This window comes from Numida meleagris, chromosome 3, assembly GCF_002078875.1.
Source record: "Numida meleagris isolate 19003 breed g44 Domestic line chromosome 3, NumMel1.0, whole genome shotgun sequence".
Lineage (NCBI taxonomy): Eukaryota > Metazoa > Chordata > Aves > Galliformes > Numididae > Numida > Numida meleagris.
In genome coordinates, this window is record NC_034411.1 from 75,826,929 (window position 1) to 75,848,664 (window position 21,736).

Below are 21,736 nucleotides of genomic sequence, written 5' to 3' on the forward strand. Positions count from 1 at the left end.
ATTCATGCCATTAACAGGGTTGAGTGAGGCTTGAAGGAAGCCAAATTCCCCTTGAAGAGCCATGGTTAGATACCATGGCCATTTTGCATGGCCACTTGGCTTTGCACAGCAGTGCTGCGTGATTTGTGTCAGGTGCAGGGCAGTATTTAGGTCAGGTATAATCCCCTCCACACAAGGTCACTACTGTGGCCACGGGCACCTGCCCAGCACAGCATGGAGCACAGTGTAGTCAGATATCTGACAGTTTGGAGCTGCTCAGCCAGGCCCAGTTTGTGCAGATGAGCAGCATGCCCTGAAAATCTCCTGCTCCCAGAGCTGCAAGGCTCAGACCCCAGGGGACTTCCACTGTTGCCTCTGGGGCAAAAATTTGTAAAAAAGTTGTGAAGTGCATCACTTCATGCAAAAAAAATTCCTCCAATTTTCCCCATCTTAGTTTAAAACTGATCTAGCAGAATCACGACAAATCCAACTGTAGAAATCCAACCAAGTTGAAAATAGAAAATTTGAAGGGAAAATAGAAATTGAAGGAAAAAAAACCAATAACAAATAAAATTAAATCCTCATTCTTTCACCTAGAAGAAAATAAAAACTTTTGGTTTAATAACTTTATCTAAAATAAATAACACCATATCTTCTCACATTTTTCTGAAAAAAATCACAACTCAATACTAAAATATTTTTTCCACTTCATACTTATGTTTCATACTTTTCTGGCTTCATACTTACATTAGAGTTTTCAAGTTTTTAAAATGAGCAACAGTAATAAGGACAAGGCCAAAAAACTATGATGAGCAAAAGTGATTCCCAATATCACAGGCATAGTTAGAAATGGACAATTGAATTCATTGGCAGGAAAAATAAAACCCCCTACAGCCATAAAAAATGGGAATAAAAATTGAGAATTCAAAAAGCCCCCCAGTAATGCCATTTCTACAAATATGAAAGGAAACTTAAAAAATATCTCAATTAAGTTTAGAAATGTAGTTCTAAAAAATATCTTCCCTGTATTTCAAATGAAACTGTTTTAGGAAGCTGGCAAATGTGACAAAGGCCAGAATGACCATATGATGGAGTCAGGCATCCATGAAGTATTTGATGTATACTCAGGAGATACAACTAAAACTCAGAGGTAGACAGTAGTATCAAGCAAATGAATTACATTTCCATTATAAACAGATTAAAAACTGGGGAGCTGGTATATCAGAACCTCGTTTTATATGGAAGACTATTTCTGAGCAAATTGCTTAAAATAGAAATGTGTAGAAATTTATTATCATCTGCTGTTATTCAGTATTTTGAGTAACAGGATGATAAAACCTGTGAAAAAATTGCTAGTGAAGCTTACAAAGAATATAAAGCTTAGTAGAGAGGCAAGTAATTGTAGGATTGGTCAATCATCCCAAAAAACATAGGCCATAGCCTACTTGGGCAACATGCCAAATGCATGTGAGTAAAGGTATGGTCATCAGGAATGAGGTCCCAAGGCATGAGGTGACCAGATCTCACCCCTAGTAACTGCAAGGACCATCTCCCTGCCACAAAGGAGACAAACATCCTCTCCAGCCCTGCCTTTAGGGAAGCAGAGCCTTCCCACTCTGTGGTTAGAGACATTAACTGTGTCCCTAATTTGATCCTAACCATTCTGTGCCATTTGTTCTTAGCTGACGTTGCAGTATTGCTTGGCCCTTTCACCCTCTGCTGACTCACCCACAGAGCCCTGCACCCTCCCTTCCCATGGAGCCTACCTCCACAGCTCTCCATCACTCTGCTCACCCTTCCCTCTGCCTATATCAGGGAGAAAGTGCTGTTCTGAGTATCGGCGACCAAGACTGCTCACAAATGTCTGAGGCTTTGCTAGTGACCTGGTAGTAACACTCTCCTGTCTCAGCTGGGTATAAACCTTCCCTAATGCATGTTTGCAATCCCATGGGTCTTTCCACTGCTTAGTATTATGACCTCTGTCTGATATCCAACTAATTCCCTTTCTCCTATGTCATTGCCTGACAACTGATGTTCCTAGGCAAACCTTTTGTTAAAGACTTCTGTGTTATTTTCTTGTATGCAATGCCTGCTACTTTAGTCCTTTTGTTCACCTACTTCTTTCTGGACAAATAGGAAGAGCTATAGGAACATCCAATATTTGGGAAATGATTTTTTCACAAAGATAGGAAAAATGCAGTATAATCACTGTTAACAGAAAGATTAGAAATTATTTTGGCTTTTAGGCTTCTCATTCATGCAGTCACTTTTATTATAGTAGCAGAGTGCCATGGGAAGAGGTTGAATTAAACAAATTTAAAGCAGAAGCAAGGGCCACATTTCAAAATGCCTTTATGGATAAGTAATGACTTGAAGAATTCACCAGTGGATGTAGGTGATTCGTCACCCCTAGAAATTATTAAATTGAGACTGAGTATCTTTCAAAATACTCTATAGTCCAAACACTATTAGGAGATTGTTGTGTTGATTTCTTGTGGTATGACTGTGGGGCTCTGAGAAGTACAGCACGGTTAAGCAATCTCATTTAGGAAGAGTTTTATCACAGGAAAATATTCCCTGTCAAGTTTCTTTGTTGTTCTGTGTCTCTTTGATCTATTGCAGACTTGTCTTCTACACGGCCAGATAAATGCCTCTTGGAGCATATCATCTTTTTTCAGACGAAGAAACAGCAAAATCTTTCCTCGTGTTTTTGAGCTCTCCTGCTGCCCTAGCAGCTGTCATATGGCTGCTCAGAGTGCAGCAAGGCTTCACTGGCATGGTGTAGCTGAGAAGAGCTGCTGCAGCTCCCATCCCAGCCAAGGTGCTGGGCAGTCAAATAGCGCTTTCACCCTGAGGTGGATTTGGAAGAGGAGCAGAGCATCCTCTGCTCAGTGCTCAGTGCAGCTCCAACAGCTTCTGCAAGGACCACCCCAGACTCTCTAGTCTTTAATGCTCCTTTTTATCTTTGTTAGAAAACTGGAGCAGGAGCTAATCAGTTTATCCTCAGTTACGGGATGGCCTGCCTCCTGGCTTGGTTCCCAGACAGTCTCCATTTTGTTCCTGGGCAACAGCCAGTAGCTTATTTTATATATTGTTTCCCTAATTCCTGGCCTCACGTCCTGTCAGAAATCAATGTCAGAAAACTTGCCCCTTATTTCCGTTTCCTCACTTACCCACACCTGCAATTTCTCTAGGACATACATTTGAATGACTATATCCAAACTGTGTTATAAGCACAGGTAATTTTACAAAGACAAAAACTCATAAAACAAATGTTTTCTCAGTGTGTCAGAATCATCACAGATGCCTAAGTGCTCCATATTGAGCATGGAGGTCATTTTGTAATGACATGCTGCCAAGCATTGTAAACATTCGCAAGGCTGTGGCTTAATGGGAAAATGAACATGAGCTGGTTCCGGTTTTTTGACTGGAGTGAAGTGAGTCTGTATCTCTCACAGGCACTGTGCAGGACTCACAGCTATGTTTCTCTCTTCCTAGTAGTCCAATCCTAAAGCGAAGCCCTGACATCACCAAATCTCCACTGACAAAGTCAGAACAGCTGCTGCGAATAGATGACCATGACTTCAGCATGAGACCAGGTTTTGGAGGTACACAATCTACACATTTGAGACTGTTCCTGTTTTGCACCATCACTTCATTATGCTACAGCATTTAGTCAGGCCAACAAGCAGATTGACAAGCAGAGTCTTTCCTTTCTCTAGTGTGTGTTTTTGTTGTAAATTCACGGCATGCTTGGGGGGATAGTGGTGTGGTGAAACGGCCTTCTTCTTTGGAAAAACAAACAGCTTAGTTGAAGTCATGGAGATACGATTAGAGGCAGTGTAATATTCCTGATATTCGGTGACACTTTCTTCTGATAAAATCTCTGAATACACTTTGCGTGTATTCCTGGATGATGGGGAAATTCTACAGGTCTGGCTTACTATGGCAATTTGTGTGCATAATCAAATCACGTACCATGCTTGCTGACCTGGCTGTTTCATTTTTAACGCCAAGGAAAATATTTAGACTGCTGTGCTCTAATGCTTGCTCACAGTTTTGTGGCTGTGCTGTACAGCAACCAGAGCTTTAAGGGAACAGGATGAAGGGGAACATACTTCCTTTCAGCCTGTGGATTAGAGAATGATGAAATTTATCTACCCTTTCTGGCTGACAGATGGTCATTCAAATCCAGGATACCATTATATACTCTCATGAAAGTAGGTTTTATTTCTAAATGCTCAATATACCAAATACGAGCATGTTCAATTAATTTAAAAAGGTTTCAGTTTCATAGCAGCCCACTAATGTGAGCATTATTTATCTTGACAGATCTCCTGCACTGTAATTGCCAGAGGTATGTGATGGGCTAGTCAAAGCCTGGAGGAAAGAAAAAAAATCAAAATCCCAATTATGGGATGTGACAGCCAGACCTCAGGAGCCCTCAGTTCCATGGCACACACCTGTGTCCTGTAGCATAGTCCTACCCAACACCTTCCCCTTTCCACAGCCAAGCAGTGAGTGGTGTGAAAGCCAAATACACAGAGCAATTGTCAGGTATTAGCCTGCGAGGTGAGCAGAGAAAGTGAGGGAAAATTCGGAGCAAATTTCTCATGTCCCCTGCTGTACCATTGCTGCTCTCTGTGCATGTAGGAGCTCTGCGGGCAACTGTCTGAAAAGTGTTAGCCTTGAGCACTAGAGGCTTTACTATTAAATTTTGAAAGGATGTAGAATGTAACAATAAAAGGAGAAAGTTAGTAATAGCTCAGTCTCATTGCAGATTTTGATTGTTATTAAGGAGGTTTTTGTTATGAATTCCAATTGCTTCTACTTTCAATTATTTTACCATTGCTTCTATTTTACACTGAACATTTGATTTAATTTCTAAGATGAGAAAACTTTATTCCACCAGGCTTATACTTTCTCAACTTTTGTTCTTTTCTAGGTCCTGCAATTCCTGTAGGGGTGGATGTCCAAGTTGAAAGTCTGGACAGCATTTCCGAGGTGGATATGGTAAGTGTCACAGAAGGGCTGAGGCTGGACTGGACTGCTGGAAACCACTAGTCCAAACCCCTGCTGAGAGCAGAGTGAGATAGAGCAGGCTGCGTGGGGCTCTTGCTATTGGGTTTGAATTCCTCCTTGGATGGAGACTCCAGTCTCCTGGGCACTTTGAAGTGCATTTGCTGGCAATTACTTCTACTGACCTCAGGCTATCATTTCATCTCTCTAAACATCTGGAAGCAAAAGGAATAAAAGTTAGTCTGACATATTCTTTTCTCTAACACAAATTGATAGAACACTGCCAAAACTGCCCCAAAGGATTTGGGTTTTTTCATTTTCTTAAGAAGTGATAGCACTTAAAAGCTCTGAGGAGACCAATTACTGTGTTAGGTTTAGGCTGTTTTGATACACTGCTGACAAGGTTTCACTTTGGTCATGCTCTGAAGTGGTCAGGGGGCAAGTTGGTCCCCGCTAGAATTCGTCCTGAGAACTTGCCATGTGGCAGCAGTGCCATGAGAACAGAAATACCCAACATTTCAGTGTCCCTCTTACTTCAGAGGAAAGGTTAACCCTTTCAGCAAGTTACCCAGCTCACTGGGAAGTGTGTAGTCATAAGAAGGCAAGAGTTTTCAGAGGACAGAAGTTTCTACAGAGCCCATTTTTGGCTCAGCACCAGTTGTGTCACTCCTACTGTGTGCTGGGCACCTGTGTAAGGCTTTGTTGTAAGGCTTTTCAGACCATCCTGAACCTTCATGCATCCTGAACATCAGCACAGGCTGATTTCATTACTGAGTCTCTGTCCTTCTAATCCTACCATACAACTGATAAGGTGAAAACAGGTTTCAAATGCTCTGTAAGTGGTCTGGATTCTGCTGGAGGGGCTTTCATCATCACGAAGTGCTGCTGAAAGTAAGGCGTGATCTCTGCAAGAGATTTTCCATGGGAATATTTTACATGCATGCGTGACACAACAGCAGCCCATGCAGGAGAGCAGGAGCACAGAAGGAGAATGAGAGATAGCCCTGTAATGGACTTGCCCTGTTAAAGCATTCCCAGGATCTCTAAGCAGCTCAGCTTTAGCTTTGGAAGAAAAAAAATCACATTCCAATATGAAATATTTTCCAAAATGTTTTTCTGCTCCAGCAAATGCACTGAACATCTCTGAAGCTTTCACAGGAAGCTCAGACATCTCTGTACTCTTAAGAGCACTCGTCTCACCTCCTCCTTGTCTAAGTGAGGAGCATACTTGTATGGCAGCACAACTGGTGTTGGGCAGCTGCTTTGGGAGCATGTCAGCTGTTCCAGTGCCTCACTACCCTCATGGTAAATAATTTCTTTCTAATATTTAATCTATATCCACCCTCTTTTAGTTTAAAGGCTTTACCCCTTGTCCTATACCACGCTCACAGGTCTCCAACTGGACATCAAGCTGTTGACCGTAACTCTTTGAGTGCCACCATTGGCCAGTTCTTTATCTATCGAGTTATCCATCTGTCTTATCCATGTCTCTTCAATGTACAGATAAGGTTCTTGTATGGGACAGTGTCAAATGCTTTGTACAAGCACAGGTGTTAGACACACTTCCCTTATATTATGGGCAATGTATTATGTTACACTCTAAGATACCATGCTTACAAAAACTTGTGCCTGCGTTTCTCATCGGATACATGAGCAATTTCTTTGGAATAAGTAAAAAGACAAAACCAAGTATATGTCTTACCTGGGTTAGACTCAAAATACAACAGAATGAAAGGAGTATGATCATGCTACTGATCTAGAATGTGCAGTATATGGGGAGAAAGAGCAAAATAAAACATTTCAGTCAAATACTGAGTCAAAAAATATTTCAGTTGCTGTGCTGGAGGAAGAGCTCTCTCTGCAGTGCCCTCTGACTGTCCAGGAGAAGGAAACTGCTATGGCAGCTGCTGGAGTAGTTGTTCTCAGCTCCAGAAATGCAGCATCATAAGGCCGGGCAGTTAAGTGGTTGGTAGTGCTCACTGCCAACAGCTGCCTCAGTGTATCTGCCTTTTGGTCCCTGGAGTGACTTACAGACACCAAAATGCAAATGTTTGTATTTCAGAGGTAAATTTGCCCCTGGATGAATGATCTCTGATTTCTGAACCCATTAACTCATGTCCCCTCCAGCTTAGAGAGCGGATGTGCCCCACCTATGTAAGGTGCAGTTTGTACCAGAGAGAAGAAATCATTGCTATGCTGATAAGGCATAGGTTGTGACTCAAACCTTTATGTTGCAGGACTTCACCATGACACTTTATCTGAGGCACTACTGGAAAGATGAAAGACTGTCCTTTCCCAGCACCAACAATCAAAGCATGACATTTGACGGCAGGCTGGTGAAGAAGATCTGGGTTCCTGACATGTTCTTTGTCCACTCCAAACGTTCCTTTATCCATGACACCACCACTGACAATGTCATGCTGCGGGTCCAGCCAGATGGGAAGGTACTTTATAGCCTCAGGTAAAACTGCATTTGGTCAGCGTGAGCCATTAGTGGTATGAGAAAGAAAGAGGTTTAATTGGTTCCTGTACTTCATTTTTGCATGAATTCACACTAAAAAAAATTAAAAATGTGAAGACGTTGACTAGCCACTGACATCAGGAAGAATAGGCCTCTTCCTGTACCATTAGAAAAATGCTTGTGCGTACAGGGAGGACAGCTGGGGGGGTATTGGGTTAGTGGAGCAAGAAGTAGGATTGAAGCTTTATTCCTAGGAAGTTTGTGTCCCGTCCCCTTTCTTCTTCCCTTTTTTCCATAGCAGTGATCTCAAGTTCCAAACATAAATCTGATGTCTCACTAAGGAGTTGAACGTTACTGACCGTAGGACTGAAGATTATTAAAACAGGATTTTTCTTCTTCCTAGCTGCTACTTTCATGTTTGGAGATGCTAATTGAGGAGCATCTGTCACTCCCCAAAAGAAACTAAAATCAGTGCTGCTTCTTCATGCCTGCAGCTCCATTCAGTTACAAAACAAGTGTTGCCAAATGACCCATAAAAACCTATGAGAGAGGAAACCGCTGTACAATATTCTGATTCAAGAATGTCAGCGTCATCTCCATAGCAATGAAATAGCAAAACACATGATAAGTAGGCCAAATAGCAGATAGATAATGTATTCCGAAGGACAAAAAGAAGGAAAATCTGACTATGGGAGGTCAGTAGCACCAAGATGCATAGATTTAACTTTAACTAATGATAAGGCTGCAGAACATGTCACTTGGGATGGTTGTAGAGGTCTTCAAGGGCACGTTCGTAACCTTCAGGAGTGGCAGAGGTAGGGCTGAGCTGAACTCCTCAGCCTGCCAACGCATCTTTCTTTTTAAAAAAAGAAACAGTACAAAAAAAAGTAAGGCACAAAGTCCTTTGCGGTGTCTGTTTGGCAGGAATTTTCTTGTTTCTCTGATATTATTGTATTATTCATTGGGATTCACAGCCTGGAAAGTGCTTATCTTCTCATTATTAAAGATTTTATCTTCTTCCAGCATATTAAACAGAGTTCAGGTGTTCCTCATGTCTTTGAAAAGTTTGCTTAGATCCTTAGTACAGTAACAAAATGACAATAAAATGACATAAAATTCAACTACAGCTATGTGCTGCATATTATCTACACCACAAGTGTTTTGGCTATCTAACAAAGATGGGGAAACAATATCAAACTACACAGGTGCTGCCATATACAGATTTATGCTTAAACAAGCTACTTCTGGCTGTCCTTCATGAAATGGTAGTGAATAGCAAGATGACAGCGCTTCATTATTTTATTCAGTGGCAACTGCAGGCTGGAGTACTTTATGGTTGGAAGAGAAATATGAATACTTAAGAACAAAGATGTCTTTGCTAACTGACACCCTTTGCTGAATGCCTTTGCCTGCATATTTTATATTTTTTCCTTAGCGTCTGCCTTTTTAAAGCTCTTAGCAGACGCCTTCTCTCTTCTTGGAAAACACTGTAGACCTCACTGGCACCTAAACAGTAAATCTGAGCCAAGTAGCGTCACTCTAAGATAAAATCTGGATAGGAAAGCAACATGAACCCAGACATGCATAAGGAGTATTAACATAAGAGACTGCATCTTGATTTTATCATTATGTGACAGTTGCCTTTCGAGCTTTAATCCTGTTGTAATTCATTAATTCTTTCCCCATTACAATTTATGTTTTTATTTTCATTTACTTCACTAGAGTTCAAGCCAGTTGAGTACAGACTTACAGATGCTTCCAGTGCAAACACAAAATTATGCTATTAAAAATGACATAATCAGACTACAGCAAAACCAGGGTTTTTGATGTATGAGGCAGAGCTTTTCAGTGGTCTTGGTTGTGCACCAGCTCCAGCTCTAACTGGAGGCACGGCCTGAGCCCTCTGCTGGCTGACACCCACGGTCAATCACTGGGCTTTCACTGAGCAGGTGGAAGTCACAGTGCATGGAGAAAACTGCCTGCATCCTGCATGGCACTGGGCTTTGACAAAGCCAAATTACTCTGTTGTGCAAGGCAGCTGTTGAAAGAACAGATCTCTGCAAAGATCTGACAGCAAAAGGGAAAAAATATCCTCTCTCTCTGACCTTTCCCATTTTCTTCTCCATTATTTGTGTCCTCCGGTACCAATTTATTATGGCCAAACTTTCTAGCCACCTTTTCTAACACTGGTTTGCTGGGAAGAAAAAATAGCTTTAACTTCATCAGAATGGCTTTAGCTAAATGGGAGGTGTTTATTTTCAGGGACCAAGTAGTCGTTCAAAAACATCTTGCAGCTTTACAATTTTCCATGTGAAGCCAAGCTTTTAATGAGGTGGTTTTTATTGTTTGTAGAGTTACAGTAACAGCGATGTGCAACATGGATTTTAGTCGCTTTCCCCTGGACACACAGACGTGCTCCCTGGAGATTGAAAGCTGTAAGTAAGCGGAGGTGCAGGGAAGCCGAGTGCTGTGCCCTGTGGGCACCTGAATGGTGTTTAATTATATCAACCAGCGACTGCAAAACCTATGAGAGCTCCAGCTACAGTCAGTGGACTGAGAAAAATTCTCTGCCCGTAATTTTTCACTAGAATTAGATGGTGTTTGCAACAAAGCAGTGTTTGCAAATGCCAGCTGTGAGTGTTGTTTTGCCAGTGCCCCCAAAAGCCAGCTGGGCTGCCCTGCTGCCATCCCATCCTCAGAGAACTCTGGGTTACTTGCCCACAGGTTTGTGGTGCGCAGCAGCACCCACTTCCCCAGGTACCTCCCTGCACCACAGCTCTTAAACACAGAAATAAATGGCTCTGTGCCCTTCCCATGCACATCTGCCCATCTGTGGTGTAGGAACCACAACGGAGCCATCAAGCCAATCGTCTTCCCTTGGCGTTTCTTACATCTGTGAGCCATAAATCCAGCTCACAGGCAGCTCCTTTGTCCCAGGTATGATTTACATAAAATTGTCCTGCATTTTGTACAACTACACTTTAAACTTCTATCTTTATAAGAGTTTATTTCTTCTCCTTAAGTTTGAAATACAGAATGATAATCTTAATTATCTTTTAATAAAGTTATTTGTGATTTTTTTTCCCTCTCTGTCTGGGAAGAGCTATTATTAAAGCCCATCTGAAGGGATCAACATTACTATATTTCCATATGCATTAAAAAAACAAGAGCTGTAGTGTTCACGTGTGCATTACAGACAGAAAGTTTACTCAAGAATTTGTCCTCCTGCATGCCTTGGGCCATTGATAATAGCCTGTTCCTCCTGTTACCCTCTTTCCTCTAAGTCTCTCTTCCTTTGTTTCTGACTTTAGAATGACTATAAGGGACAGTTTTTCAAGTTCTGACGTGGTGGGTAACCTGATACACTGATTATACATGTGAAATGATGGTAAGAGAAACAAGGAGATTTACAAAATGCATCAGGACTGAGCTCTGTGACAATGAGCTTATCCATTCTTTGCTGCAGTCATACCCACCAACGCTGCAGATCCCAGTCAAATGGTGGCACTGTCCCTTTCAGCTGGAAGCTCACATGTATCCTTGAAGGTGTGCGAGCACAACTTGGGCTGTAGTAACTGGCTCACTGCATTGCACTGAGGCTTGCTCTGCTTCCCTAGATGCTTACACTGAAGATGACCTCATGCTGTACTGGAAGAATGGGAATGATTCCCTAAAAACAGATGAGAGGATATCGCTGTCCCAGTTCCTTATCCAGGAGTTTCACACTACCACAAAACTTGCCTTTTACAGCAGCACAGGTGGGTACTAGAATGCCTGGCAGAGGTCAGAGGAAAGGGGTGCAGGCTTTTATCCTTCACCATTAAGGACTGTCTATTGGGAGGTCCTCTTGGGTCTATCTAGACCTGCTCCTCTCCCATGCCATGGCTCCTACAAAATACCAAGTATCCCTCATTCCATCTTTAGATTAGGATTCCATCTTTAGATAAGGTTGTCTGGAAATACAACACCTCTTCAAGATCACACAGAACCTTAATGTGAATTACAGTCCCTGAATGTAAAGGCTGTATTATCTGTATTATCTCTGGAAGATGTGATCCTGAGAGGAGTTTTGACTATGATAGTTGGTTCAGTAAGGAGTCTCTCCTGTAATCTGCAATAATCTGTGACTAACTATTCTTTTCCTAAAAGCAAGTATGGTACTATTCCACTGATATAACACCTTATCTGAAAGTACTTTGGTGGTGGTGTGACTTCTCTTTTTCCTTCTCCCTATCCTGCAGGATGGTACAATCGTCTCTACATCAACTTCACTTTGCGTCGACACATCTTCTTCTTCTTGCTCCAAACCTACTTCCCTGCCACTCTCATGGTTATGCTGTCCTGGGTGTCCTTCTGGATTGACCGTCGAGCAGTTCCTGCCAGAGTCCCTTTAGGTAAAAACAGTCTTGTACTCAGCACACTTAAGGGGCAGTTGTATGCAGTTATGGCTTTGACCATCAAGACAAAATCATCTGTGCTATGCGCTGCCTCTGCATTGTCCCTGCATTGCCTTGTGGTGCAGAAATCAGCTGTGCCATGCATTCCCCCTGCGCTGAGGACTGGCCCTGGTACCTCTCTCCATTTGCCCCGCAGTGCAAGTGCATTACCTTCCCTGCTCTGACAAGAACTAGTTACACATTGTGCAAATCAGGGAGCAAACACCATGCTCTGCCTCTATTGCTGCTAACAGATGTATAGGACACAGAGAGAAGTGCCAGTATCCTTCGGAGACTTCAGTGAGTAAGAAAGTGAAAAACAATACTAGCAGCCATGACAACGTTTCAGTTCATTGAGCTTTTCTAGAAGAGAGAGGGTGGTGGTAAAACAGTTAGCCAAGCTGTGCTGTTCAACTTGTTAAATAAGATTACAGAGTAGTGTGAGGGATATAACATCTGAAACATGTTTCAGACAGATGAAGCCATATGCCAGAGAAATCTCCACAGGAGCACAGCTATGTTGTTGACATAAATATTGTGAAGAAGATTACTTGCCCTTAGCAAAGTGCCACTAGTATATTTGCAGACTTGAAGCCCAAGTTTGCTTCCATTTGTTCCAAGGAACACATCTCAGACTTTTATTTATTGTTAAAATTGTGTTCTCCAGCGGAGAGGAAATATAAATAACAGATATGGCAATGGGCCACATGTCTGGTTAGAATCACCATCCATTGCCATGAAACATCATTCAGAGGGAACTAAAAGGTTTGTGACATGGATTTTTGAGATGGAGGCACTGAGTTTAGGAGAACTTTTCTGAATACTCCTGTGAATTCAGTCCTTTATACGTCATATAAACATAGAAACATATAATTGTAGAATCATGTAATCATAGAATTTAGAATCATAGAATGGCTTGGGTTGGAAGGGACCTTAAATAGCATTAAGCTCCACACCTCTGCCTTTCTGGGCGGGGCTACCACGCACCAGCTCAGGATGCCCAGGGCCCCATCCAGACTGGCCTTGAATACTTCCAGGGATGGCACATCCACAGCTTCTCTGGGCAGCCTGTTCCTGTGCCTCATTTCCCCAGATGGAAATTCTTACACTCGAAGGATTTCATTCTAATATCTAATCGAAATCTACCCTCTTTTAGATTAAAACTATTCCCCCTTGTTCTATCATTATCAGACCACGTAAAAAGTCTGTTCCTACCTTTTCTGTAGGCCCCTTTTAGGTACTGGAAGACCACTTTAAGGTCTCCCTGGAGCTGTCTCTTCTCGAGGCTGAACAACCCCAACTCTCTCAGCCTCTCTTCACAAGAGAGGTGCTCCAGCCCTCTGATCATCCTTGTGGCCCTCCTCTGGACCAGCTCAAACAGCTCCATGTCCTTCTAATGAGGATTGAGGGTCCCAAAGCTGAACGCAGTACTCCTGATAGGGTCTCATGAGAGTGGAGTGGAGAGAACCAACTCCCTTGATCTACTTCCTGCAATTCTTTAGATGCAGCCCGGTAAATGGTCGGCTTTCTGGGTTGCAAACTTCCTGTCATGAATAGATTCTTGCATAGGCTTGATTTAGCAGCAATTTAAGATTTATTAATACCGTTATGTAAATCACAAGTTAGATTGTATGATCCTTAACATCACTTTATCCGTACTTCATCATCCGCTGGTTTAAAACCATCACTCAACAGAATTTGCTACAATCATAAGGCCAACTTGGTTAAAGATTCAAGAATAGCAAGGGTCATGTGAGACTTACTGCAGGGTAGTGTGAGGTTTCTAAACTCATTTGCACACCCAGAGATTTCCCCCTTGGTGAACTACCCACCCTTCTTCCTCACTGCTGTTTGCCAGTGAATGAGCTTTGATCCTGGAGGAGGTCTGTCCTAAGAGGTATCCCAGCTCAGAGGGACATTAGGGATCACAGCCCAGTGCGATCCTGGAGAGCTCAAGGAGCTCTTTGCTTAGTACCTCTGTTTATAGGTCCACAAGGTGATTGTCTTCAGTCAGTGACATTCCATTCTGGATACAATGCAGCTGAGGTAATTCCGGAACATTCCATCAGCCATACAATTCCAGTCCTTCCCAGACCATCCAGTTCTGGTACCTTACAGACAGGACTACAGTCGAGGCAGCAGGCATTCCAGGTCAGGGAGTGCCTGATCATTCCATCTCCCTGCTCTTTCAACAAAGACAGGAGCACGGTGCTGCCTTATCCTGAGATCACAGGCTGGTTGCGCCAACACAGTCCACCCCATGGTCAAAGTCAATCTATCTCTCCACAGAGTGGTCATGTGGTCACCTCTTTAGGTTAATCAGCTGACATAGGATGTGCTCAGGAATGGTGAACAAGTTGCTTTGATTGCAGAGATATTAATGTTCATCAGTTGTTCAGCTTGTTTAAGAGATTGCAATCCATCACGGTCACTTATGGTCCAAGTTCAGAAATTTGTGGACAGAATTTTCTTATCCTTTACAGTAGAAGCAGATGTTGTTGTACTAAACTTAGTAATGCACATTTTTAACATAAATGATAACCTCCCACTACGGTGAGTTCAGAGGCAGTCTACCAAAAAAAAGAGTTTAAGTCTGTTTAAGGCTTCACTCTCATATTCCCATTATACTCAACATGAGCATGGGTTCATGGCCACTCCCAAGTTGTCTGATCACACATTAGGAAAAGTAGCATTGCTCATGTTTGGAACAACAACATGAACACCACACTTTAGTCAACTTGAAGTGTGCTGGAAGAGAAAATAAAGGCTTGCTCGGGTGGGGAGATTCAGAAATGGTTACCTACCCCATTAAAAAGTAAAAAAATATACTTTGCACTAATTGTACATCTTGCTCCACTATCAGCAGCTTCTCATTCCTGGCTGCAGTGATGGTGATTATTTTCGTAACTTATTTGACTATCCAAATAAAGGGTAAAAGTGCTTTTGTCTATACAGAGTATCACTGTTCTCTCTCTTTAAAAGCAGTTAAATTAGTTGTACTGCTGCTGCTGCCCTCACCCTTTGATGTGCTGTTCCTCCAGTTACTGTGTAATACTATGTTGGTGCAATTTCACATCTTCTGGGGGTGAAACTGTTCAAAATTCAGCACGTACAGCACAAATGGTTGTGAGGGAAAGAGGTAGTTTGCTATTTTTCCAAATTCAAGGACTTTAAAAATTCCAGCCTGTGGTGCTACAGAAATTGAGTATTGTACTATGCTAATAATTCTGAATTAGAGTGCTCAGGGGCTGTGAGAAACAAATGCACTGTAACCTCCTTATTTTTTACCAGGGTCAGAGATTGATGTTTGAACCAAAGGACTGGGTGCCAAAGTTGTCCGCTTAAAATACTGAAATCAGAAATATTATTCATGACGGTTTAAAATTGCAAGCAAGTCGTCAACATGTGCTTCTTGTCTGGGAGCCATAAATTGGCCATGACAGTTTGGCAAACAACGCGCACTCCATTCAAACCACTAATTTTAACCCTTTGCCATCCAGATCTCATGCTCAGCTTCTTGGCATCTGGTCCTGTTAATATTAACATTGGTTCTCTGTATTTACTAAAAAGACTTCACAAATTTTTCTTAAGGAACAGCTTAATTAATATAATTAATATATACGTATGCATACACTCATACATGTATAGATACATGTGGAAATAGACTACTATTACTTACTTACTGATAAGCCTTTGCTCCAACAGGCAGGCCCTATGCTTTCTGTGCACCACTTGTTCTTACTTCTGGCCTTGTAACTTCTCCCTAAGCAGGAGGAAGGAGTTTGTTCCTTTCTGGGCCTGGCACAGGAGGAGTTAAAATACACTCCTTTCCTTCACTTCTACCTCGTTTCTGGAATGCTTCCACGAGACTCAAAATAATGCTAGTACGTAGACAGGGCATCACTGCTCTGGGAATGCCTAGGGTTAATGCAGTTTTCCATAGCTCATTTCTTTGTTCCTGTAGTTTTGTTTGCAGGGCTTTAGATTTATTTCCCTTTAACTTGGTTTCTATTCCATGTTTCATGGGTCTCACTTTATAGCCTCCTCCCCAGGGCTTCAGAGCTGACGTGTTACCCCCTCCCATTTCACAGCTGTAGTTAACAATACTGTATATTAATTCTGCTCACGCAGGGAGTTGTCTGAGAGCAGTCAGAGCATTGCTGCCTTGTTTTTTATTATATTGTTTCACTTCTGATTTTATTCTGATTTGCAATTAGGTAGGATAAGAATTCCTGGGACTCCTCTAATCAGTGGTTTTAACATTGTGAAATTTACTGTAGCAAACAATATCCTCACAGTACTCAGCAGAGTGGAGTAAATCATCTTGAGAGTGAGATCACATGGCAAGTGCAGCACAACCAGGGAATCAGGCTCAGCCAGCATGGGTTCATGAAAGGCAGGTCCTGCTTGACCAACATCATTTCCTACAACCAGGTGACCCACCTGGTCACCTGGGGAACGGCTGTGGATATAACCTACCTAGACTCTAGCAAAGCCTTTGACTTTGTCTCCCACAGCATTCTCCTACAGAAGTTGGCAGCCTGTGGCCTGGACAGGTACACCCTTTGCTGGGTAAAGAACTGGCTAGAGAGTGGTGGTGAATTAATTCCAGCTAGTGATTTGTTAAGACTGGTGTTCTCCAGGGGCTGGTATTGGGGCCTGTCCTATTTAATATCTTTATTCTGGATGAGGGCATTGAGTACACCCTCAGTAAGTTTGCAGGTGACACCAAGTTGGGAGGAAGCGTCAATTTGCCTGAGAGAAGGAGGGCCCTTCAGAGGGCTCTGGGCAGACTGGACCAATGGGCTGAGGCCATTAACATGACCTTTAACAAGACTAAGTGCTGGGTCCTGCAATTTCATCACAACAACCCCACGCATCGCCATAGGCTTGCAGCAGGGTGCCTGGAAACTGTGTGGAAGAAAAGAATCTGGGTGTGTTAGCTGACAGTTGGCTTGAACAGGAACCAGATGGCCAAGAAGGCCAACAGCATCTTGGCACATATCAGAAATAGTGCAGCCAGCAGGAGCAGGGAGGTGATTGTCCCTCTGTACTTGGCACTGCTGAGGCAGCATCTTGAGTACTGTGTTCAGTTTGGGGCCTCTCACTACAAGAAAGACATCAAGGTATAGGACAATTTGCAGATATTTCCTTGTTGCTTCCTAAAGCATCTGTGTTCCCTGGCTCTTCTTTGTCAGTCAGAAGTACATCATCTGACATTTGCTCCACTGAAATATGTCATTTCAACTTTTAAGGGGATCATTAACACTCCATAATTAGCCCTGTGATAGAAGGAGCCCAGGCAACACCAAACTATGGGGGGCTCATGTCCTTGCTAGTGGGTTCATTGCATACAACCAGAGTAATGCATGACAGCATTGCCCTGTGGGCTGTATTATCACTGAGAGGAAGACACGCACCAAGTGGGGGAGCTGACTGGTGACTTCCCAAGAAGCAGGATTTCCTGGGGCAGATGGAACATACAAGCCTTGGGAAGCTGGTGGAAGCAGCAGCTGGAGGAGCTGAACTAGAAGCTGTGACATTTGTACTCCCCACAAGACTGTCCTGCATGTGACAACGGATTGCAGGTAGTGCAGGCTCAAAGCTCTGCTGCCTGCCATAGGTTGGAGGCAGTGGTGCGGTAAGAAATCAGAATTAGAGCCATTCCCACAGGAAAGACAAGAAACCTGAGTAAGAAAGACCTTCCTCAGGCAGTGAAATCCATCACACAGACGTGAAAAGGTCAGGTTGGATGTCAGGAAACAGTAGCCTTATTTGTGATGAAGAGTTCAGGTTGCACAAACCTTACAGGATCTCTCTGCTGCTGTGTTCCCAGGGATCACTACCGTGCTGACCATGTCTACGATCATCACTGGGGTGAACGCCTCCATGCCCCGCGTTTCCTACATCAAAGCAGTGGACATTTACCTGTGGGTCAGTTTTGTGTTCGTCTTCCTCTCGGTGCTGGAATACGCAGCAGTGAATTACCTGACCACAGTGCAAGAGCGGAAGGAGAGGAAACTCCGGGATAAGGTGAGTTTTGCAGTCTCAGCTGTAGTTTCTTGCCATTGAGAAGAAGTGTGGCAAATGTCTGGAATTGTTCAGAAGTTTGCACCTACAGTGAGTTGCTCTCAGCTGCCCTGGGAAAACACAGTGTGTGCAAGAAGACACCAGCAGTGAAGCATTTCTGATTATAAAGGTTTGCCACAGACAACAGTTAGCTGTTCTTTCTTCAGGATCTGAAGGCATTATCTCCCTCTGCATATAGCCCTAAACTTATATGCAATGGTCCAATTTCCCCCTTTTGCGTTCATTCCCTTAAATTGTAACTGCCCAAAATGTCAACCTAGGCTCTTCTCTTCAAATGGGGCAAACCTGATACACTTCTCCTTGGAGCTCCCCTCTGCCTTCTTCTCCAACTTTCTCAGCTTCTAAGTACACGTCCCACCTTCATTTATGCCCTGATACCTGTGCTTAAAGCAAAGGAACTTTCCCACAGACAGCCCTGTGATTACGATCTGTGAGATCTCTCTGTGATTACTCTGTGTCTGATGGACGTGAAAGAACAGAAGCAGAAAGCTGCTGCCCACTCCACCACCTCATTGTCCTGTTTATATCCCAGCCATTAGAATTCCCCAGGCTTTTCTCCTGTAAAGGGACATCCATGTATATCTGGACATGACTCCAAAACGCTCTGCCCTTGCCTGTGTCCACAGCTCCCCTGTGCGTGCAGCCTTCCTCAGCCTCGGCCCATGATGATGGACGGCAGCTACAACGACGGTGATGTGAACGAGCTGGGGCACTACGTGTCCGAGAACGGGGACAAGCAGGACAGAATGATGGTGCAGCTGGCGCTGGGGTCCGAGAGGGGCTCGGGCAGGAGGAAAAACCAGAGATACGTCAGCATGCGGATCGACACCCACGCCATCGACAAGTACTCCAGGATAATATTCCCTGGTGCATACATTCTATTTAATTTGATATACTGGTCCATTTTTTCATAAACACATAACTCCTGTAGTCACAGTGTATTGTGGCAGGGTATCAGAGTACTGTCTCATAGGCTAACGGAATGAAAATAGAGAATTAATTTGAAGATTGATTTTTTTCAGGATTTCAATTTTTTTTTTACTAGATGCAACTCATCTGCGGCAAATATGACTGTGCAAGTTTCACATTTCAAATAAATAAGATATCCAATCTAAAACTTTATACATATTTAAAGCTGTGCTATGTTCCTTCTTGTGCCTCACAGGCCACTGTAAACTACTTTAAGGAGTGACATTAATTGCCAGCTGCTTATATAAGGTGTGACTTCCATTTTGTGCCCCCCAAATCCTAATTCTCTTAGTATTTGAGCACACGCATATATCTCTCAACTCAGCAGACTTACAGCATTTAGCACCGATAAGTACAAAAGATATGCAAACGCTTGCGTGCTTGCAGGATGAGATCAGAAGCAGCTATTGCAAAAACAAAATGTCCAGTACTGGGAAACGCTTCAGCAAGACTATTAATGGCCAAAGGCAACTTTCACTGCTCCGTGCATGCAGTGCTGGAAGCACGGCACTGACAGAGCCAAGCAGCAAAACCTTTCAGACTTGTGCTGCCTCAATTGTACTTAAAAACAATGAAGTATTTCCAAGCTGTATCGATTAACCTTTTAAAATATAACTTGCAGAGTACATTTACCAAGGAATCCATCAGTCTGAACAAAAGTTGGGCTTTCCGTGACGCCAAATCCTCTGGGAAACGCAGGACCTCTCCTTGGAGTTGCTTATTTGGGTCAGTGGGAGTTTTGCTTGAGTTTCCTAGGAGAGGAAAAAGATTTCTCTGCAAAGTGATCCGGTGAAGACAAGTGGGCGTCTACAAAAAGAATACAACCACTGTAGGAGAAGCCACTTCTCACTGAGACAGCCTCGGTGCTACCAGTTGGAACAGGAGAGCTCTCTGCAGCCTGAACGCCAAGAACTGCTGCAGCCTGTAAAGTTCTGCCCCTGCCAAAGCCTTTGGTGAGTGCGGACACTTCCAGAAGAAGCCTGGTCCATCCATTTATAGTGAAAGCCCAGCAGAAAGGTGCTCAGCAGGTGACAGAGCAGATGCCATGACTTTATATCTGCATTGCTAACCTAACCACGTTACAGTTGTAAAGTTACCATGCTGAAAGCTTTGGAACGAAGTGGAAAGGAGCTCCCACCATGAGAGAGACCAAGGTCCATTTGAGCAACTCTGCTTCTCCCCGGCACCTCACAGCCCAGCAGGCCCTTGCAGCAGGCACAGACCCATCCAGGGCAGGGCAAGAGGACAAGGCTGGCACTGGGGGCACGCAGTGCTCACCTCAGTTCCTACTGGACATCACAGCTTCAGAAGAGCAGTCAGCCAGCATAAACGCTGCATCTGTACAATGCAAAATCTGTAGCGTAGAAGTAGTGAAATATTTCAGGCGTAGCTGCTCTGAAAATAAAACTAGAGCAGTGGTGTCTCCAGAAGGAACATGAATCTTCTCACACAAAGCCTGCCCTGGACTCCATGCATTATACTTGTGACACAGGCATTACAGCTGTTTGAACGCTGCTGACTGCTGCTTTAATTTCATGTGTAAATAAATGTCATGTACAAGTACTCAGCATTTCTTATAACTACTGAACTTGTGAAATGCAAGATGTACCTACGCGGCCTCTTGTGCTTACAGCCGACACGCCACTGAAACCACAAAAACTACAATTAGTAAAAGACAAACTGTCACCATGAGATAGCTGTTACAGATTTCTACATGGATTTTTCTTCACATGCACATACCATCTTAACTTCTTCTTACCATATCGTATTTCTATCCACTGAGGTTTCTTTTTCCTACAAAAGATTAAAAATTTGTATTAAAATGTAACATTTTAATTGGATGGAAGTAGAAAGATCACCATGGTAGAAGCACCAGGACTGCCTGCTCTCCTTTGTTCTGATGGCACCTTTCCTCACAGAGAGCTCCAAGACTTCTTGGGAACTGCTCACACAGGAACATATTTAGGTCCTCACTAACCTAAGAACCCATTTGCTCCCACAATTGTAAGAACAGCACGGACAGGAGTGCCAGATACTGCAGTCAGCTATCCAGCTATATAAGAAGCTGACACCATGTAAATTGCTTCAGGATTACATGTTTCTTTATGGGACATTAACCAGAAAATCGAGGAAGATTTTGGAGATACAAATGGGAGTTGGACTTTCAGATTCCTTGGCTTCCAGGGGAAGATTGGTTTCTAACTTCCCATTGATTGTGAAATCCTCCCTTCTGACATGGCCTCCTAAACAGACTCCACAACCTCCATGTCTGGATTCATATTGTTAAATGATTTATGTTTTATTTTGGAAACTAGTGCCTTTTCAGTCTTATGTAAATGTGTATATAGATGTACTGTATAAGAACAGGATACGTCAGATACAGCCAGTGTTTGCTATTAAGGACTGCAGCCATTAAACATACTTCATACACAGTAACTACTTTTCACCTTCCAGTGTACTGGTTTGTATCCAAACACTAATGCTGTGCACTCCTCCTCATTTCCACAATAAATCAGAGCGGTTTCTTTGTTTTGGTTCTTTTCTACAAATGCTCACCATCAAAACCAAAACTCCATACTTGTACAGCTCTGCTTCCCACCTTCAAAAGAACAATCTCCATGAGTTTGTACATGTACAAAGACCTTTCTGCTCTGGATCTAATCAAGTCAAATACCGAATGACTTAAGATTCCACAGCACCAGAAAGCCCCAGGATCTCACAGGCACAGCTCTGATAAGGAGCAAGCATGCATCTCAGAATCAGAGAAGATGGCATTTACATA

The 21,736-nt window shown here is 43.1% G+C and overlaps 1 protein-coding gene across 1 annotated transcript; it reads left to right on the forward strand.

Annotated features, from left to right (window-relative positions):
* GABRR1 (gamma-aminobutyric acid type A receptor rho1 subunit) lies at window positions 3,423-21,731 on the forward strand. The gene is made up of 8 exons (XM_021393137.1): window positions 3,423-3,587; window positions 4,925-4,992; window positions 7,236-7,459; window positions 9,812-9,894; window positions 11,077-11,217; window positions 11,701-11,853; window positions 17,732-17,928; window positions 18,612-21,731. Exons 1-8 carry the CDS (start codon window positions 3,569-3,571, stop codon window positions 18,897-18,899), a joined length of 1,173 nt encoding a protein of 390 aa, XP_021248812.1. The 5' UTR covers window positions 3,423-3,568; the 3' UTR covers window positions 18,900-21,731.

Coding starts and splice junctions, on each gene's coding strand:
- GABRR1 (XM_021393137.1), top strand. Junction 9,895..11,076: donor CTCCCTGGAGATTGAAAGCT/GTAAGTAAGCGG, acceptor CTGCTTCCCTAG/ATGCTTACACTGAAGATGAC. Junction 11,218..11,700: donor TGCCTTTTACAGCAGCACAG/GTGGGTACTAGA, acceptor CCTATCCTGCAG/GATGGTACAATCGTCTCTAC.